Genomic DNA, 13,617 nt, shown 5'->3' with positions numbered 1-13,617 from the left:
CCACAAAGTTTAATTCCCAACCGATGAGGCAAAACAAAACATGACTTAAATATGAATAGCCACTCCTCCATCCACTGACCTCATTTTCATCACACCTATAACGTCACTCAGTACATTTATTACGATTTATTGAATTAAAGCAGTAAAATAACACGAGGCATTATCAATCTAATCACAATCACATTTCACTTACACCAACCTCTTTCTTGATTGTTTCATAACCAGTCACAGGCCCTAGTTTACTGGCGTAAGCATCTTTGATGATCAAAAAAGTCTTCATTAACATTGATTATCAAAACTAACATTACCAGCTGTAGTTAAATACACTGCTATTGAAAACATACAAAGAATAAATATCTGGAATTTTGTCAAATCTGTGCAATTCCCTGAAGATTTTTATAATTAGTACATGAGCTTATAATTTAATTCATGCTTTAAAATGCCCAGTTTTGCAAGCATTTCAAGGGGGAAATGTTTCAGGAGTGAACCTAGGTCTCAGTCATCTCCGCCACACAGCAGAAGCAGCGCTTTACAGAGGTCTCCAGAGCAGTCACCCTGCGCTCACAGTCACAGTGACAGAAAGACAGCGAGACGGAGACACCAACAGACAGACACAAGGACACAACGACAGAGAGAGACAGACAGACAGATGAGGGATTATGTTCCATGGATATTTTACATTTCTAACAATGTGCAACACATTATCATCCAGTATTACATTACATTTATTTTTTTACAATTATTAAATTAAATAACTTATTAGACTAATATTTAGATTTTAGCATTATGTGTCTCTGTGTTCACATTAAGCATTTGGTGCATGCTTTCCTCCCTTTCGCTAGACATACCTTAATCATACTGTTCAGAGAAGTTGCAAACATCTTCTTGAACTCCGATCGTATATCCAGCATGTCGATTTCACTGCGGGAAACCATGATCCTGATCAGGGTCTCGTCATCCGTGCCAGACCCCTTGAGAAAATGAAGAGGCTAACATCAACGTCACACTGTAAAACCGTCTGATAATGTTGATATGCCCACGCTGTAACATGTCAATGACATTGGCAGTACTTTCCAGATGAATTGGGTAGGGGAAAGGTCAAGAAGTCATCAGCATCATTAAGCTATATCTCCCACCATAAAGTAGCAGTCTGACAGCAAATAAGCATGACAGATTAATGAAAGCACTAAGCCAAGGAGGTTAACACTTTGTAGTGCATGGAGCCCATCGCAGGCTGTTCAGTGTGGTCATGGGGACTATAAATCAAAAGTGTTTATGAACAATCAAACAGTCTTTATTCTCCAATCAGCGTACACTATACCTTACCTTCATGGATTTGTACAGGCACTCAGCAAAGTAGGCAGGAACACTCCTGGCACACTTCACTGTGTGTGAGAGGTAAAGAGCGTGTGAGATTACATCCACCAGAAAGACACACATGACTGGGGGCAACACTGTATTAATGGTTGCTCTCAACTGTTATACCACATATATGCATGCATGTGCATGCAAGTGTATTTTAGTGTTAACGTAAGTGACCAACACCCTGAGGTGTGTAATATGAGAGAAGGTGTTTTACCAACAGCCAGAAGTATTTCTTTCAGATTTCCAGAGGTTTCTTTCTCTATGCTGGCTTCTATTTGAAATCCAGAGATTTTCATATACTCTGCAAATACTGCAAAAGTGGCACACACATCCTTCTGTCAGAGAAGATGGCAGAATTACTTCTAAAGACATGCATGCACATTTGTGCATGTGTGAGGGTGAGCGTGAGTGCCAGAGAGGTGGAGAGAGAGAGAGAAAATGACTTGCCTCTCCTAAGATGTTCAGCACTGCGATTCCCCAAAATAGTAATGAACTGCTCTTCGTCAGTACCAAACTTCTTTTCTCCTGCATCAAAGAGGGCCTGTGCACACATAAACACACAAATAATATACAAGTCTGCATTTCATGACTGATTAGATGTATAATAAATGTCTCTTGAGATACATAGACACGACATGACCACTAGATGGTAAAGTTTGACATTTTACAATTGTGGCGTTTTCTTTTTATATTGTCATACACTACATACTTACAGATACATGTTCAAATATATACCTTAGCATCGCTCTGTATGATGCCCTCTTGTACACCCTGCTGCCTGCTGGCCTGAAACCAAAACAGTCTATATTATATCTTCAATTATTACTGTATTATATTGACCATCATATATATGCCAAAAGTCGACATTCTCGATACTGACGTGACAATATTATATAATAAATCCTACCCTGCAGATGCACACAGAACTTCGCAACACATTTTTTAATTATTTTTTCTAATTTCATTAAAAATAATAAGCACTTAGAATAAATATCTCCAGTTTCATATTCTGATGGGACCCTGTATCTAAATGACATCTTAGCAAATTTAGACCATGATTTTTTCCATATGGTAATTAAATATAAATATAAAATCATCCAACATAAAACCTAGGTATTTTTTCAACCTGCAATGGGTACATATATGCCAGAATTATCCAAGCATTCATATTTTTTGGAAATAACATCCTTTTTGTTTTTTGATCATCAAGTACAAGCTTAAAATAACAAAGACATAGATATATGGAAAAAAGCCCATTCACCAAACGTGATCTTCCAATAATTTCCAACCTGCTGACAAGATTACTGTCAGGGCTGGCTCCAGGGCGGTTCCTCCGGCCGCCACAGGGAGGAGCTTACGAGCTAGTTCCAGGCAGAGTCCTCTCAATCAGCAGTGATCTGCTGCAGCTGTCTCCCTCCCTACTTTAGGAAGAGAGTTCTGGCAGTTCACTGCTCAATTGTTTTGGTCTCCATGCCATTAGTTTCTCAGCCAGTTTCTCCTCGTTGGTCTCCTGCTGCATTGTTGGTGTATCGTCACCATTCTCTCTCTCTCTCAAAACCTTTACTTATTTGAGTACTTACCTCCTGCACTGCTTCCTAGCCTCCCTCAAGTTTTCCTCCCTTTCATTTACTTAACCCCACCATGTCACAATTACCTGAAGCAAAATGACCAGCATCTGCTCGAAGTGTCCACCAGTGTCCCCAGTCACGTCATCCTCCAGGTTATGACCGAACTCTGTGGTAGACACAACCAAACACCTCAGCCATCACCACTACCACCATCACATTACTTAAACATTGTCTCATGCAAAAGTAAACAGACACTCGCACCATTTTTGTAGGCTTGGATGATGTTTCGAATCTCATTGGAAGTTCTAGATGCCAGGATCTCAATCAGAACCTTCTCCGTAGTGCCAACTCCCTGATAACAGGACACATGACAGTGAGCAGGATAATAGAGCCCATAGTAACCCTATATGTGAGATCCCATACAATAGAATGGCACACATGATCAGAGTGTGAACGTATTTGTATGTACCTTAATAGCATCTCTCAACAGCTTTGCATCATACAATGTAGGTGGCTCCATCAGTCCCACAATCAGAGTCTCAAACTTCCCAGTCAGCTCTGACTTCAGATCACTCACCAAATCCTTAAGAGTTAGATGGAGAGACAGATATGAGCTCAGTCATAGAAGAGAAGCTGGCACACACCACATATGCAAGTGTTAAATGAATTCAAAGGAACTCATGTACGAGTCTACAAGCCTTGATGGGAATGTTGTCAACGTACAGGATTAAACAAGAAAGAGGACCGGAAGAGAAGAAGCGAAGAGGACAGAGGAGGTCCATTTATTGAGACATGAGTGAGAGGAGGTCCATTTACTGACACAGGAGTGAGTGAAGTTCTGGAGTGTCTTCATTCTCCATAACAAGTGCAGACTCCAGCAAAGCAAAAAGAAAAGAAAACAGGAAGCAGTCAGCCTCAGGCCATTGATCAGAAGAATGGCACAAGGTGCTGTTATGTATAACTGCTTCAGCGGTACGGTTCATCATGCTGAAGCAGGCAATGATTTGTGGTGCTAAAAGCTCTGCTAAAAGCTCTGCAAGTGTCCTTAAATATGGAGGACAGAAAAGTGCAGATGTGTATGATCTAATTCAGGGCCTGAATTTCAGTGCGGGATTGCGGGAATTGCGCACTATTTCTTCGATTCCCGCAATTTTATCCATAATAATGCGGGAAACTCCCGCACACAATTACAGCGAAAACGTTCAGCAAAACAATAGCTCTGTTTGTATTGTGAGACGGACAGATAGTCGGACAGACCGACGTCCGTACTGGACGCTGCACTCGGCGCTCTCACTCTTCCTAGCACCGCAGCGGCGGCGACGTTGATCAAACTAATCCTCAGGATTCACACACAGGTGACGGTAGTAAACTAAAGCAGCAGTCCAAAGATATGTTTCAGTCCAACTGGTCAAGAATATATCCTTGGCTCGAACTTAATAGCGGTGAAATGAGCTGCTCGATTTGTAAAATGTACGGTGCTGTGCCTTTTACCAGCCGATGCTACAAAACATCGACTTTTTAAGTCGCCACTCGGCTAGTGTCTCTCATACAGCAGCACTGAAAGAAAGCGCGAGGCTGATCTGAAAGAGGTGGTCAATAACGGAGAAGGGCAGAAAAACAGATTACTAGGGTTGCCAACTTTATCACTGAGTGAGATTTGATTTTAGGAGGGAGGGAGGGGGTGGCGGCGTGTGTGTAAAATATTGGCCGGGGGCGGGGTGTGCGTGTGTAAATTGTTGGGGGGGTGTAAAATGGACACATTTAAGTATTATATCAGAGCGATATAAGCGAACTAGTAACTCATTGAATCATAGATGTAGAACAGAGGTAAAAAACTAGATTTTTTCAGCGTGAGAAATCGGATGTATGGCGTTTGTGCGTGTGAAGACGGTCAAATGCGTGTCTCACGCTCATTGCGTGAGAGTTGGCAACCCTGGATTACTGCAATGCATAAAATTCTGCCTGATGCCCAGTCAGCTGATTGTGATGTGATGACACATTTCAGCACACAAAACAGATGTAAAATTAAGTTATAACAAGCCTAACCAATGTATGCTAATTTCAGCTTGGCCCTCCAAGAGAGCAGTTGGAATGTTTTTTTTTTTTTTTTTTTTTGAAAAGAAAGACCAAGGAGAGGACAGATCAGGGTAGAGAAGAACCAAGAGACAAGTTACAATGTATATATATTAAATACATATATATATATGTGTGTGTGTGTGTGTGTGTATATATATATATATATGTATTTAGGTTCACCAGAAGTACCCCCCCCCCCCAAAATGTAGAAATCCCCCTTATGTGACACATTTAAGGGGGGAATTCCCACTCATTTTGAAAAATGAATTTCAGGCCCTAGTAATTTGATGAGTTAATTTCTTTGAACACTTTTAAACCCAATCTGAAAGTTTTTGAGGCCAATTCCATGACATGCACTTGTTTTTCATAAGGTGTTTGAATAATTTTGTCTTATGTGTAAAATGCAACTGTGTTATGTATTTGCTGCTCTTTTGGCCAGGTCTCCCTTGAAAAAGAAATTTTCAATCTCAATGGGATATTTCCTGGTAAAATAAAGTTAAAATAAATAAAATAAAAATAAACGGGAGAATTGGGGACGGAAATAATTTTTGCTTTGTCCTAAACTATTTAAATCTGCTTTAATCATCTACCACCAAAACAGACTAAATGAATGCCTTAATGATTTTAGGTAGAGAACTAACAGGAGAGGAAAACTTGAGAATGGAGCAGGAGTGAAAATTCTCAAACAGTGAGAGAAGAAACGTGGTGACAAGACACCAGATAACAAAATGTAATCAACAGGAGAGGTTAACTGCATGTCCGTAGAACGAGGACAACAAACAACTCAGCAGTGAGATGCTGTCTTCCTTAAATAGGAAGGTAAGACAGCTGCAGGTCATCACTGCTGATTACGAGTACTCTGGCGAGAGCTGCCCCGAAAGACCCCCCCCCCCCAAAGTGGCAGCAGGTGGGATGACTCTGGAGCACTGATAATATTCTCACTGTTAAAACACAACTGTATTCTATTCTCAATGCTTCTTGATCTCCTCTTGTACACCCTTTCATTCGGACTGAAATGAAAGAAAGCTATTAGAATGTTCTCAATTGGAACGTGGTTCTCCTATTAAGGGCTGCGCTCTGAACAGCCTCGTATAAACATATAGGATCGTATGAACGGCAGAAATTCTGCATGAAGCAACCCTCCATGTTTAAAGCTCACAGCAATTAGACAGGGAAGCGTCACAGCACTGTTTACAGTGCGTGTTTGCCAGAGGGATATAGACAGTCCCTGCCCATGCTGTCTTAACAGTTCTAAAAAGTTCTCACAAGGTGCCACTTTAACCCTGAGCTAAAGAATGGAGGAAGAACCTGAAGGCAAGTAGCTAACGTGACATAATGGCGGTGGAACAGTGGAGCAGCACGTCTTGCTAGGACTGTTTTGTCAGTACAACATATTGAGGTCACTGTCACACACTGACACACTCCCTTCACAAACACATCTGGAATTTGTAGTAATTCTGGGTTTGGCTCTCTTGTATAATTAAGGCCTTAGTGTCTCAACGAACCCGTTTAGGCTCATCAGCTACTTATACAGCTGCAGTCAATCCCCTAAACTGGATCAGGTATGTTTGGTAAAATCTATGAACCGTGAGGTGAGGGGTTGAAAGACGGGCTAGACAGGCCCGGTGGCTCTGCCGGGTGGGGCTCAAGCCCTTACCTTGCCGTGCAGGGTCTTGTAGGCAGCCTTGATCTCCTGGCGCTGAGTGTTACAGCGGGCAATCAACAGCTGCATGATGCTGGCCTCGTCCGTGCCTACGCGAGACATTGGCACAAACGTTTGCATTAACCCTCAATCCAATATACTCCTCCCAACCATTAAGCACAAATAATATTAAACACTGCCTTAATGTTACCTCATAATACTTAATACTTTGTAATAGTAAGCTAGTATTGTTCATAGCAAATAAAAACCAGTGTGATCTGGGATATAGTATAGCAGTACAGTGTAGTAATGTAGTACTGCAGTGAAGTAACTTACCCAGTCCTTTCATAGCTTTGTAAAGAACCTGAGCATCATTATTGGCATTGAATCCACTCTGGGGCTTCACAGTTCCTCTTCCGGCCTGTGAGATAGAGAGAGAGAGAGAGAAACATACAAAGAGAGAATCATTTTCTGTGTGTTCCATAATCTCTGCATTAACTCCCTTATGCCAACAGTTATTAAATGATATTATTAGAATATGGCCAATGCATAATGTTGACATCACTAAGTATTCACCCCACCATTCATTCTTAAACGCGCTTAATAATCATCACATGAACAGTGATGGCAGAAACATTATGAAAAGAAGTTAACAGTTCACTTACCATCGTGACTTTTTTCAGCGAAGTTTAAGCTGTGGAGAGATTAAGTTTGGCATTTTAGAATTTGTAAAGCCATAACATATATAAAAGAAAACATTGACGACGTTTGTGCAGGCTTAAATTTAACGGATAGATTTGCGAGTGGGCAATGATTGGAACAAAACAATCTGTTTTCATAAGAAATACAAAACTACATTTAATCCACATGTGACCTTACCTGCCAGGTTTATAGTAGTTAGCAAACCCAATAGCCTGCTGATTAGAATATTAGAATATAAAGCAAGTTACTTACCAAAAATCGTTTCCACTTTGCGCACAACTGACCACTGCAGACTGCAAAGCAAAAGATGAAGACAGCAGAGCAGTACACTTTTAATAGTCCTTCTGTTGCCAAGAGCCGCACCCTTTAACGAAAATAAACGCTAAAGAGTATGGGTAATGTAGTTTTTGGTACAAGGTATACTATGTTGCCACACATACGTCTCTTAATAGTTATGTAAATATATAGGCCTGGTTTAATAGCCATAAGATATAGAAACTCAAATCATAATGACGTTTCAAACATTTGTTTTCTGTTTGTAGGTGTACAGTTGATTTGAGCTCTTCGGATTTGTGGGGCACAACGCCTGCTGCACTAACCAGTTTTAACACTGACTGATCACTGTTGATGAGGAGCCTAATGGATAAGCAACTGCAGTATTTTAAAATCATTATATGACAATGCCCGGCTCTGCTCATGGGGACCTACCTGTTGGCAGAGTCCGGTTCCAACGGTGATCCAACTTGTCAAACTAGTCCTTAGAAGTCCTAAACTAGGGCTGCCACTACACCTAGCAGGCAAACAGACGCAAACTGACTTCCTAAAGGCGGATCAGGTAATCCATTGTAATTTGGTATATACTGTATTGTATCAGGTTTAGAGCTGGCCTATTTATAGGCCACTGAAGTAAGATTTGTGCCACTAACATAACAACAGTGCAGAAGGGGTAACTGCTAAAAATGCGTAATTGGCAGATATTGTGTGACGCACCAGTTGAGAAATATAAGAGTGGTTTAAAAAAACGTTCCCAAACGCTATAATGGGATGTACCAGTAGGTGGCAGTATTACACCATCTTTCTGGCACTCATACTTGCGATATCTTGTGGGACCTTTGTCTCATTACTGCTCTGAGGCTACTGGTGCTCCATAATACACTAGCTATTCGTTATAAAATGAAGTTGTTTGTGATTTCAACTTTTACAAAGCAGGAGTGGTCAGTGATGTACAGTCAGGTAATTTTATCCCTTCAAACGTGTAACAAAAAGTGGACAGAAAACAATAAGCATATTTTATAAATAAAATAATTGGGGTGCTCATTGGGATTCAAGATTATAGAATTTATTGTCATGTGAACAGCAGAAAGAGGAAGTTACACTGTACAATGAAATTCTTACTTTGGTGTTCCTCCATTCACCAATTTAGGTTATATACAAAGACAAAAATTTAAAGAAAAATACAAAGTGTAGTGAATAGAATTAAACAATTTACAAAATAGTAGGATAAAATTTAAAAAACTATAAATTATATAGAGATATATTCTGAGAATGTGCTTAAAGTGTATGTGCATTTCTGCAAGTGTGTGTATACACATGCAAACAGCAGTAATTCTGTGCAAATTACAGACATGTAAACATTTGTAATGGTTGCGAACCTAAGGGTAGAGAAGGATCCATAGGCAGGTGATAAGAGCTGGGCTTTAGTAATGAAAATCAATAAACAGAGGTCCCAAACAGGGACAACCTCATAGGGCTACAGGCAGCAGCACAAAGGGGCAAGGCAAAAAGTGGAGAGTAAAAAAACCAGGCAGCGAGAGTCAAAAACCAGAGACGACTAAGAGGCAGGCAGTGGTACTAAATGGGCTAGGCAAAACAGGATGGTATCAAAAAGGCCAGAGAAAGGATCAAAAACCAAAATCACAGTCAGAGAGAATAAAAGAATACAGCTTAGTAAAGACACTCAGAGAGGCAATACTTCGCACTGGTGAGTTGTGCACAGAGTCCTTAAGCAGGCCTTGTCATGGGCCCTTTTCACAACAAAACGGAAATACGTCACCGCCGGGTAAAACAAGTTCCGGTACTCGCAGAAGATAGTTGTTGTCAATTCACCTCAGCATGGAGCGTGTGTTTACTTCATCCCTGTCGAGACTGAATTTTAAATACGTTTCCAGTATCGTTGGAGAACATTCAACAACGAACGGTTCCAAGTTAAATAGAGGCTACAAATTGTTTGTAGAATAATTTATTCACTTATACCAGGGTAAGCTAACACCAGCTAGCACTAGCTAGGTAACTAACTATTATTTAAGGTATAGCTGGTTCCATTAGTCATCCTACGGAGTGGTAAAACAGTCTATATTATTATGTTATATATTATAATATTACATATTATACTGACAGCTTTAGTTAACAATATCTAGCTAGGTTAAGCTGTGCGATTTTTGGCCCATTTTCAGCCGATTTTTCACTCGTGCGACTATTTTTGCGATCGGGCCGAGTTTCGGCTCAATCGCGTGTGTGCATCGTATAGTTTACACAGGTAAACGAGGAGCGATTCACACCTCACGACCAACTCCCGATCAGAAATCGCAGCGTCGCAAGAATATCAAACATGTTTGAAATTCAAATCGCTCCTCGTGAGAGTATCGCACTGTTGAAGCAGCTCCACGAGCCGACTCTCCCTGCGATTTAGTCGTACAGTTTGAGCTGGAGCTGAGCACATGATTTAAAATATCGTACAGTGTACGCCCAGCTTTAGCAAGCCAAGGGATGTCAGCTATTGATTGTTTGGTTTACATCAGTATCAATAAAGTTCATGACACACACCAAGTTATTACGTGTTATTGTTTATTCAGTGTCCAATATAGTCGACAGCAAAGGGATGGTCAGAGCTGGATGCTACCGAGCAGAGCTGGATGCTAGCGGATCACAACTAGTTTCAGAGCCGTTTCAGTGGAACAGTTGCTGTCCGCATTTGAAAGAGCAAACTCTCGACTAGTAGATGTTCGTGGTGTACTGCCAGCCGAGAGCTTGCTTTTTTCTAGCTAGATGCTATCGGATCACGGCTAGAAGCTATCGGATAGGGGCTAGAAGCTATCGGATCACGGCTAGAAGCTAGCGAACCGGGGCTAGAAGCTAGCGAACCGGGGCTAGAAGCTATCGGATCACGGCTAGAAGCTAGCGGACGTACGTGTACTCCCAGCCGAGAGCTTGATCTTTCAAACGCGGACAGCAACTGTTCCACTGAAACCGGCTGGGAACAGTAACAGTACCGGGGACAGTAACAGTACCGGGAACAGTAACAGTACCGGGGACAGTAACAGTACTGGGAACAGTAACAGGGAACAGCACCAACTTTTAGCCGCGAGCTTTAGCCGTCTGCAGCAGTGAAATGCTGGCTACACACAAAGATGCTCCGTATCACAAAGTTTTCCCCTTCATCCCTCCTAATTGCACAAACCCATTTTCTTTCTGCTCGTCGTCAGCCGGAAAACCGTAGAAACTGAGATACGACTGTTTTTGCTTCGAGATCGAGCACCCTGGTGTACTGCAAAAGCTCTTGTTATTGGACTCTGCCATTGTTTAATGTGTAACGGAAGTAACTTTACCCTGCAACGAAAGCTTCTGGAAGAAAAAATGCGGAAGTGTGAAAAGGGCCTATTAGTACATGGCCGTCAGGTGTGACTGTCAATACTCTGGCGATGGCGCCCTCTGGCGGTCACGGGTGTGATTTACATTCCTGACAACATTATGGTAGCAGCATTGGAGGTTGTAAGGTGCATATTTAGCTATATATATATATATATATATATATATATATATATATATATATTGAGGTAGTAAGTGATGAGTTAACAAGCCTGATGGCCTTTGGGTAGAAACTTGTAGTTGTGTAAGTCCTGGACTTCACACTCCTGTAGTGTCTGCCTGAGGGTAGGAGGGTGAAGAGTGAGTGCTGTGGGTGTGTGCTGTCCTTAATGATGTTGTGGGACCTCCTGATCACTCTAGAGTGATACATGTCCTGTAGTGATGTGAAGGCAGCTCCTGAGATGGACTGTGTGGGGTGATATTGGGGTGATATTTTGAAGTTCTGTAATGTAAGAATAATAGGGAAATGACAGGTGAACTGACCATTGAAATTTAGACTGCAGCATATCACACTCCACCTGTGACTACCACCCAGACATGTACATTTAATCCAATACATTGTGCTTTTTATCTACGCCAATCAGAAATAACTGTCTAGATTTAATATCAGTGACTGCAAATGCAGGTTTTTTTTTCATACCTGTTTGTTTAATGTTTTTTTTTCTTTTAATCATTTCCAATTAGCCTTTTAATTTTATGCAAAATTCCTTTGAGAAAAAAGAGATTAAAGGTTAACTTTAAAGGAACATTAGTGTCAGATTGCACCATCCATTGTTGTTTGAGCCAAAGTGGACTTAATCGGAGACTACCAAGGAGGACACCTTTGTTGAAAACACATCATAACAAAGCCAGACTGGAATTTTCCATTTTGACAAGCCCCAACGCTTCTGGCAGAATGTTCTATGGACATGAACCTTTTGCCAATTCACATCAGCTCCATGTTTACAGATGGAAAAATGAAGCATATCAAGAAAATAATACTGTCCCTACTAGAGGTGGGCGATTCCAGGAATTTTGGTATTGGTCCGATATCAAGTAAATGCATGGCCAGTATCACCAATATTGATACAGATACTTTTTAATAATTTAGCTTCATAGATCCAAAGGATCCAAAAGACTTAAGATTTCACCAAACATTGTACATTGACAACAAAATACTTTATTATTACAATTAACATTTTGTTTAGAAACAATGAAACAGGAACAAAACAAAGCTTGCCTTAAGATTAGGAAAATAAATATTTTTGAGATAGAAAAGGAGTAACCACAATACAAAAATAAAATAAAAATTCTCGCCTCACTAGTTTTATCTTAAATAGCGAGGTTGCAGGTCCTTCACTATCATTCCTGCCAGTCTCCTGGTGATCTCCTCAGCTCTTGGGGAATCGGCTAAGGGAAATAATAACCTGAACGTAATCATTCTGTATTTATTTTACACGTACTGTTAGAAAGCACAACAGGTGAAAAACGGTGGTAATGCAGTCTGAACGGGCCGGGGAAAAAATGCTCTCACACACTGACAAGCAGCAGATCAGCTAGTGAGTGAACCGAAGCTGCCTGGACTTTCCGTGGGTTTCCCATATTCATGTGTGCGTTCTTGGGGGAATGTGAGTGACTTCTACCTTCTTAGTGACGGACAATTCGATGATTGTTGCAGTTTGTGTTGAATTGAATTATATTCACAGGTCGAGTTGACTCGCGTTAGCTGAGTAGCATTGCAGCTAAGCCTGAAACAGCGTGTTGTATTGTTGTTGATACCTTATAACGTTATGCTGTAAAGTAATTTCTCCGTCACTCATATTATTTCTCTGCTACTGTATTATGCTTAAGTGGTGGTTTGTATTTAGATAAGGAATCTTACTGGTGAACTTCGGCCCATATGGCAGTTATTCACTAATGTTTAAACGTAATTGCTGGATAAGATTCTGATTATAACTTCTAATACATTGTACTGCTTCTGTATATTTTCAGACCACACACACATACACACACACACGCACTCTCACACACATTGCAAGAAATGTCAAGACCGACAAGTTCTATTAAAGGAGAAAAAGGAGATCTCTCTGCCCCAGACTGTTTGGCTGGTGCCGCTGAGCCACGTGACGATGCAACAACAAAAGACGAGAGGGGGCGGGTCGCTGCTCCTTGCGGTGTGACGCAATGCAACGCTCCTCTTACAGAGTATACTTTGATTAATCTGCGCGCGCAGCCATACTTTACATGAATATTGCTCAATATTGTGACGAAGCCAAGAAGGAGGTCGGATGCGGGTAGCTCATTTTCGTGTAGTTTATTTGGGAAAATCAACAGTGCAGTCTTTTTGCTCTTTTAGGCTGCACTGAGGACGCACCAAGCTTTGCTCTTTCAGTTGCACTAAGCACACACTACAGTACACATATACGCACTCGCGTCCACACTCCTACTGAACATCAGGGACAGAGAGTCCGAACATGTAACTCACAGAACATCATGGGAGTCGCGGATACTCCGCCCCCTTACTATACCCGCCCAATCACAGAACAACAACAATAACACCCTTGCGACGCTACAATATCTATACAAACATTGGTATCGATATTATCGATATTTGGCTCGATCTGCCCACCTCTTAAGTCC

At 41.1% G+C, this 13,617-nt stretch overlaps 1 protein-coding gene across 1 annotated transcript; it reads right to left on the bottom strand.

Annotated features, from left to right (window-relative positions):
• Positions 1-111: 111 nt before the first annotated feature.
• LOC143491580 (annexin A5-like) lies at positions 112-8,280 on the bottom strand. Its single transcript, XM_076990741.1, has 14 exons — positions 8,062-8,280; positions 7,606-7,646; positions 7,317-7,345; positions 6,988-7,072; positions 6,667-6,761; positions 3,403-3,516; positions 3,195-3,285; positions 3,020-3,099; positions 2,101-2,151; positions 1,813-1,906; positions 1,580-1,675; positions 1,327-1,385; positions 849-971; positions 112-555 (listed from the first exon to the last, which is right to left on the bottom strand). The coding sequence occupies exons 3-14, from the start codon at positions 7,317-7,319 to the stop codon at positions 496-498; spliced, it is 951 nt and encodes a 316-aa protein (XP_076846856.1). The 5' UTR covers positions 7,320-7,345; positions 7,606-7,646; positions 8,062-8,280; the 3' UTR covers positions 112-495.
• Between the last annotated feature and the right edge of the window lie 5,337 nt (positions 8,281-13,617).

Source organism: Brachyhypopomus gauderio, unplaced genomic scaffold (genome assembly GCF_052324685.1).
Source record: "Brachyhypopomus gauderio isolate BG-103 unplaced genomic scaffold, BGAUD_0.2 sc77, whole genome shotgun sequence".
NCBI classification, from domain to species: Eukaryota; Metazoa; Chordata; class Actinopteri; order Gymnotiformes; family Hypopomidae; genus Brachyhypopomus; species Brachyhypopomus gauderio.
The sequence above is the reverse complement of the archived record's forward strand: the minus strand, read 5'-3'. Positions and strand labels throughout refer to the sequence as shown.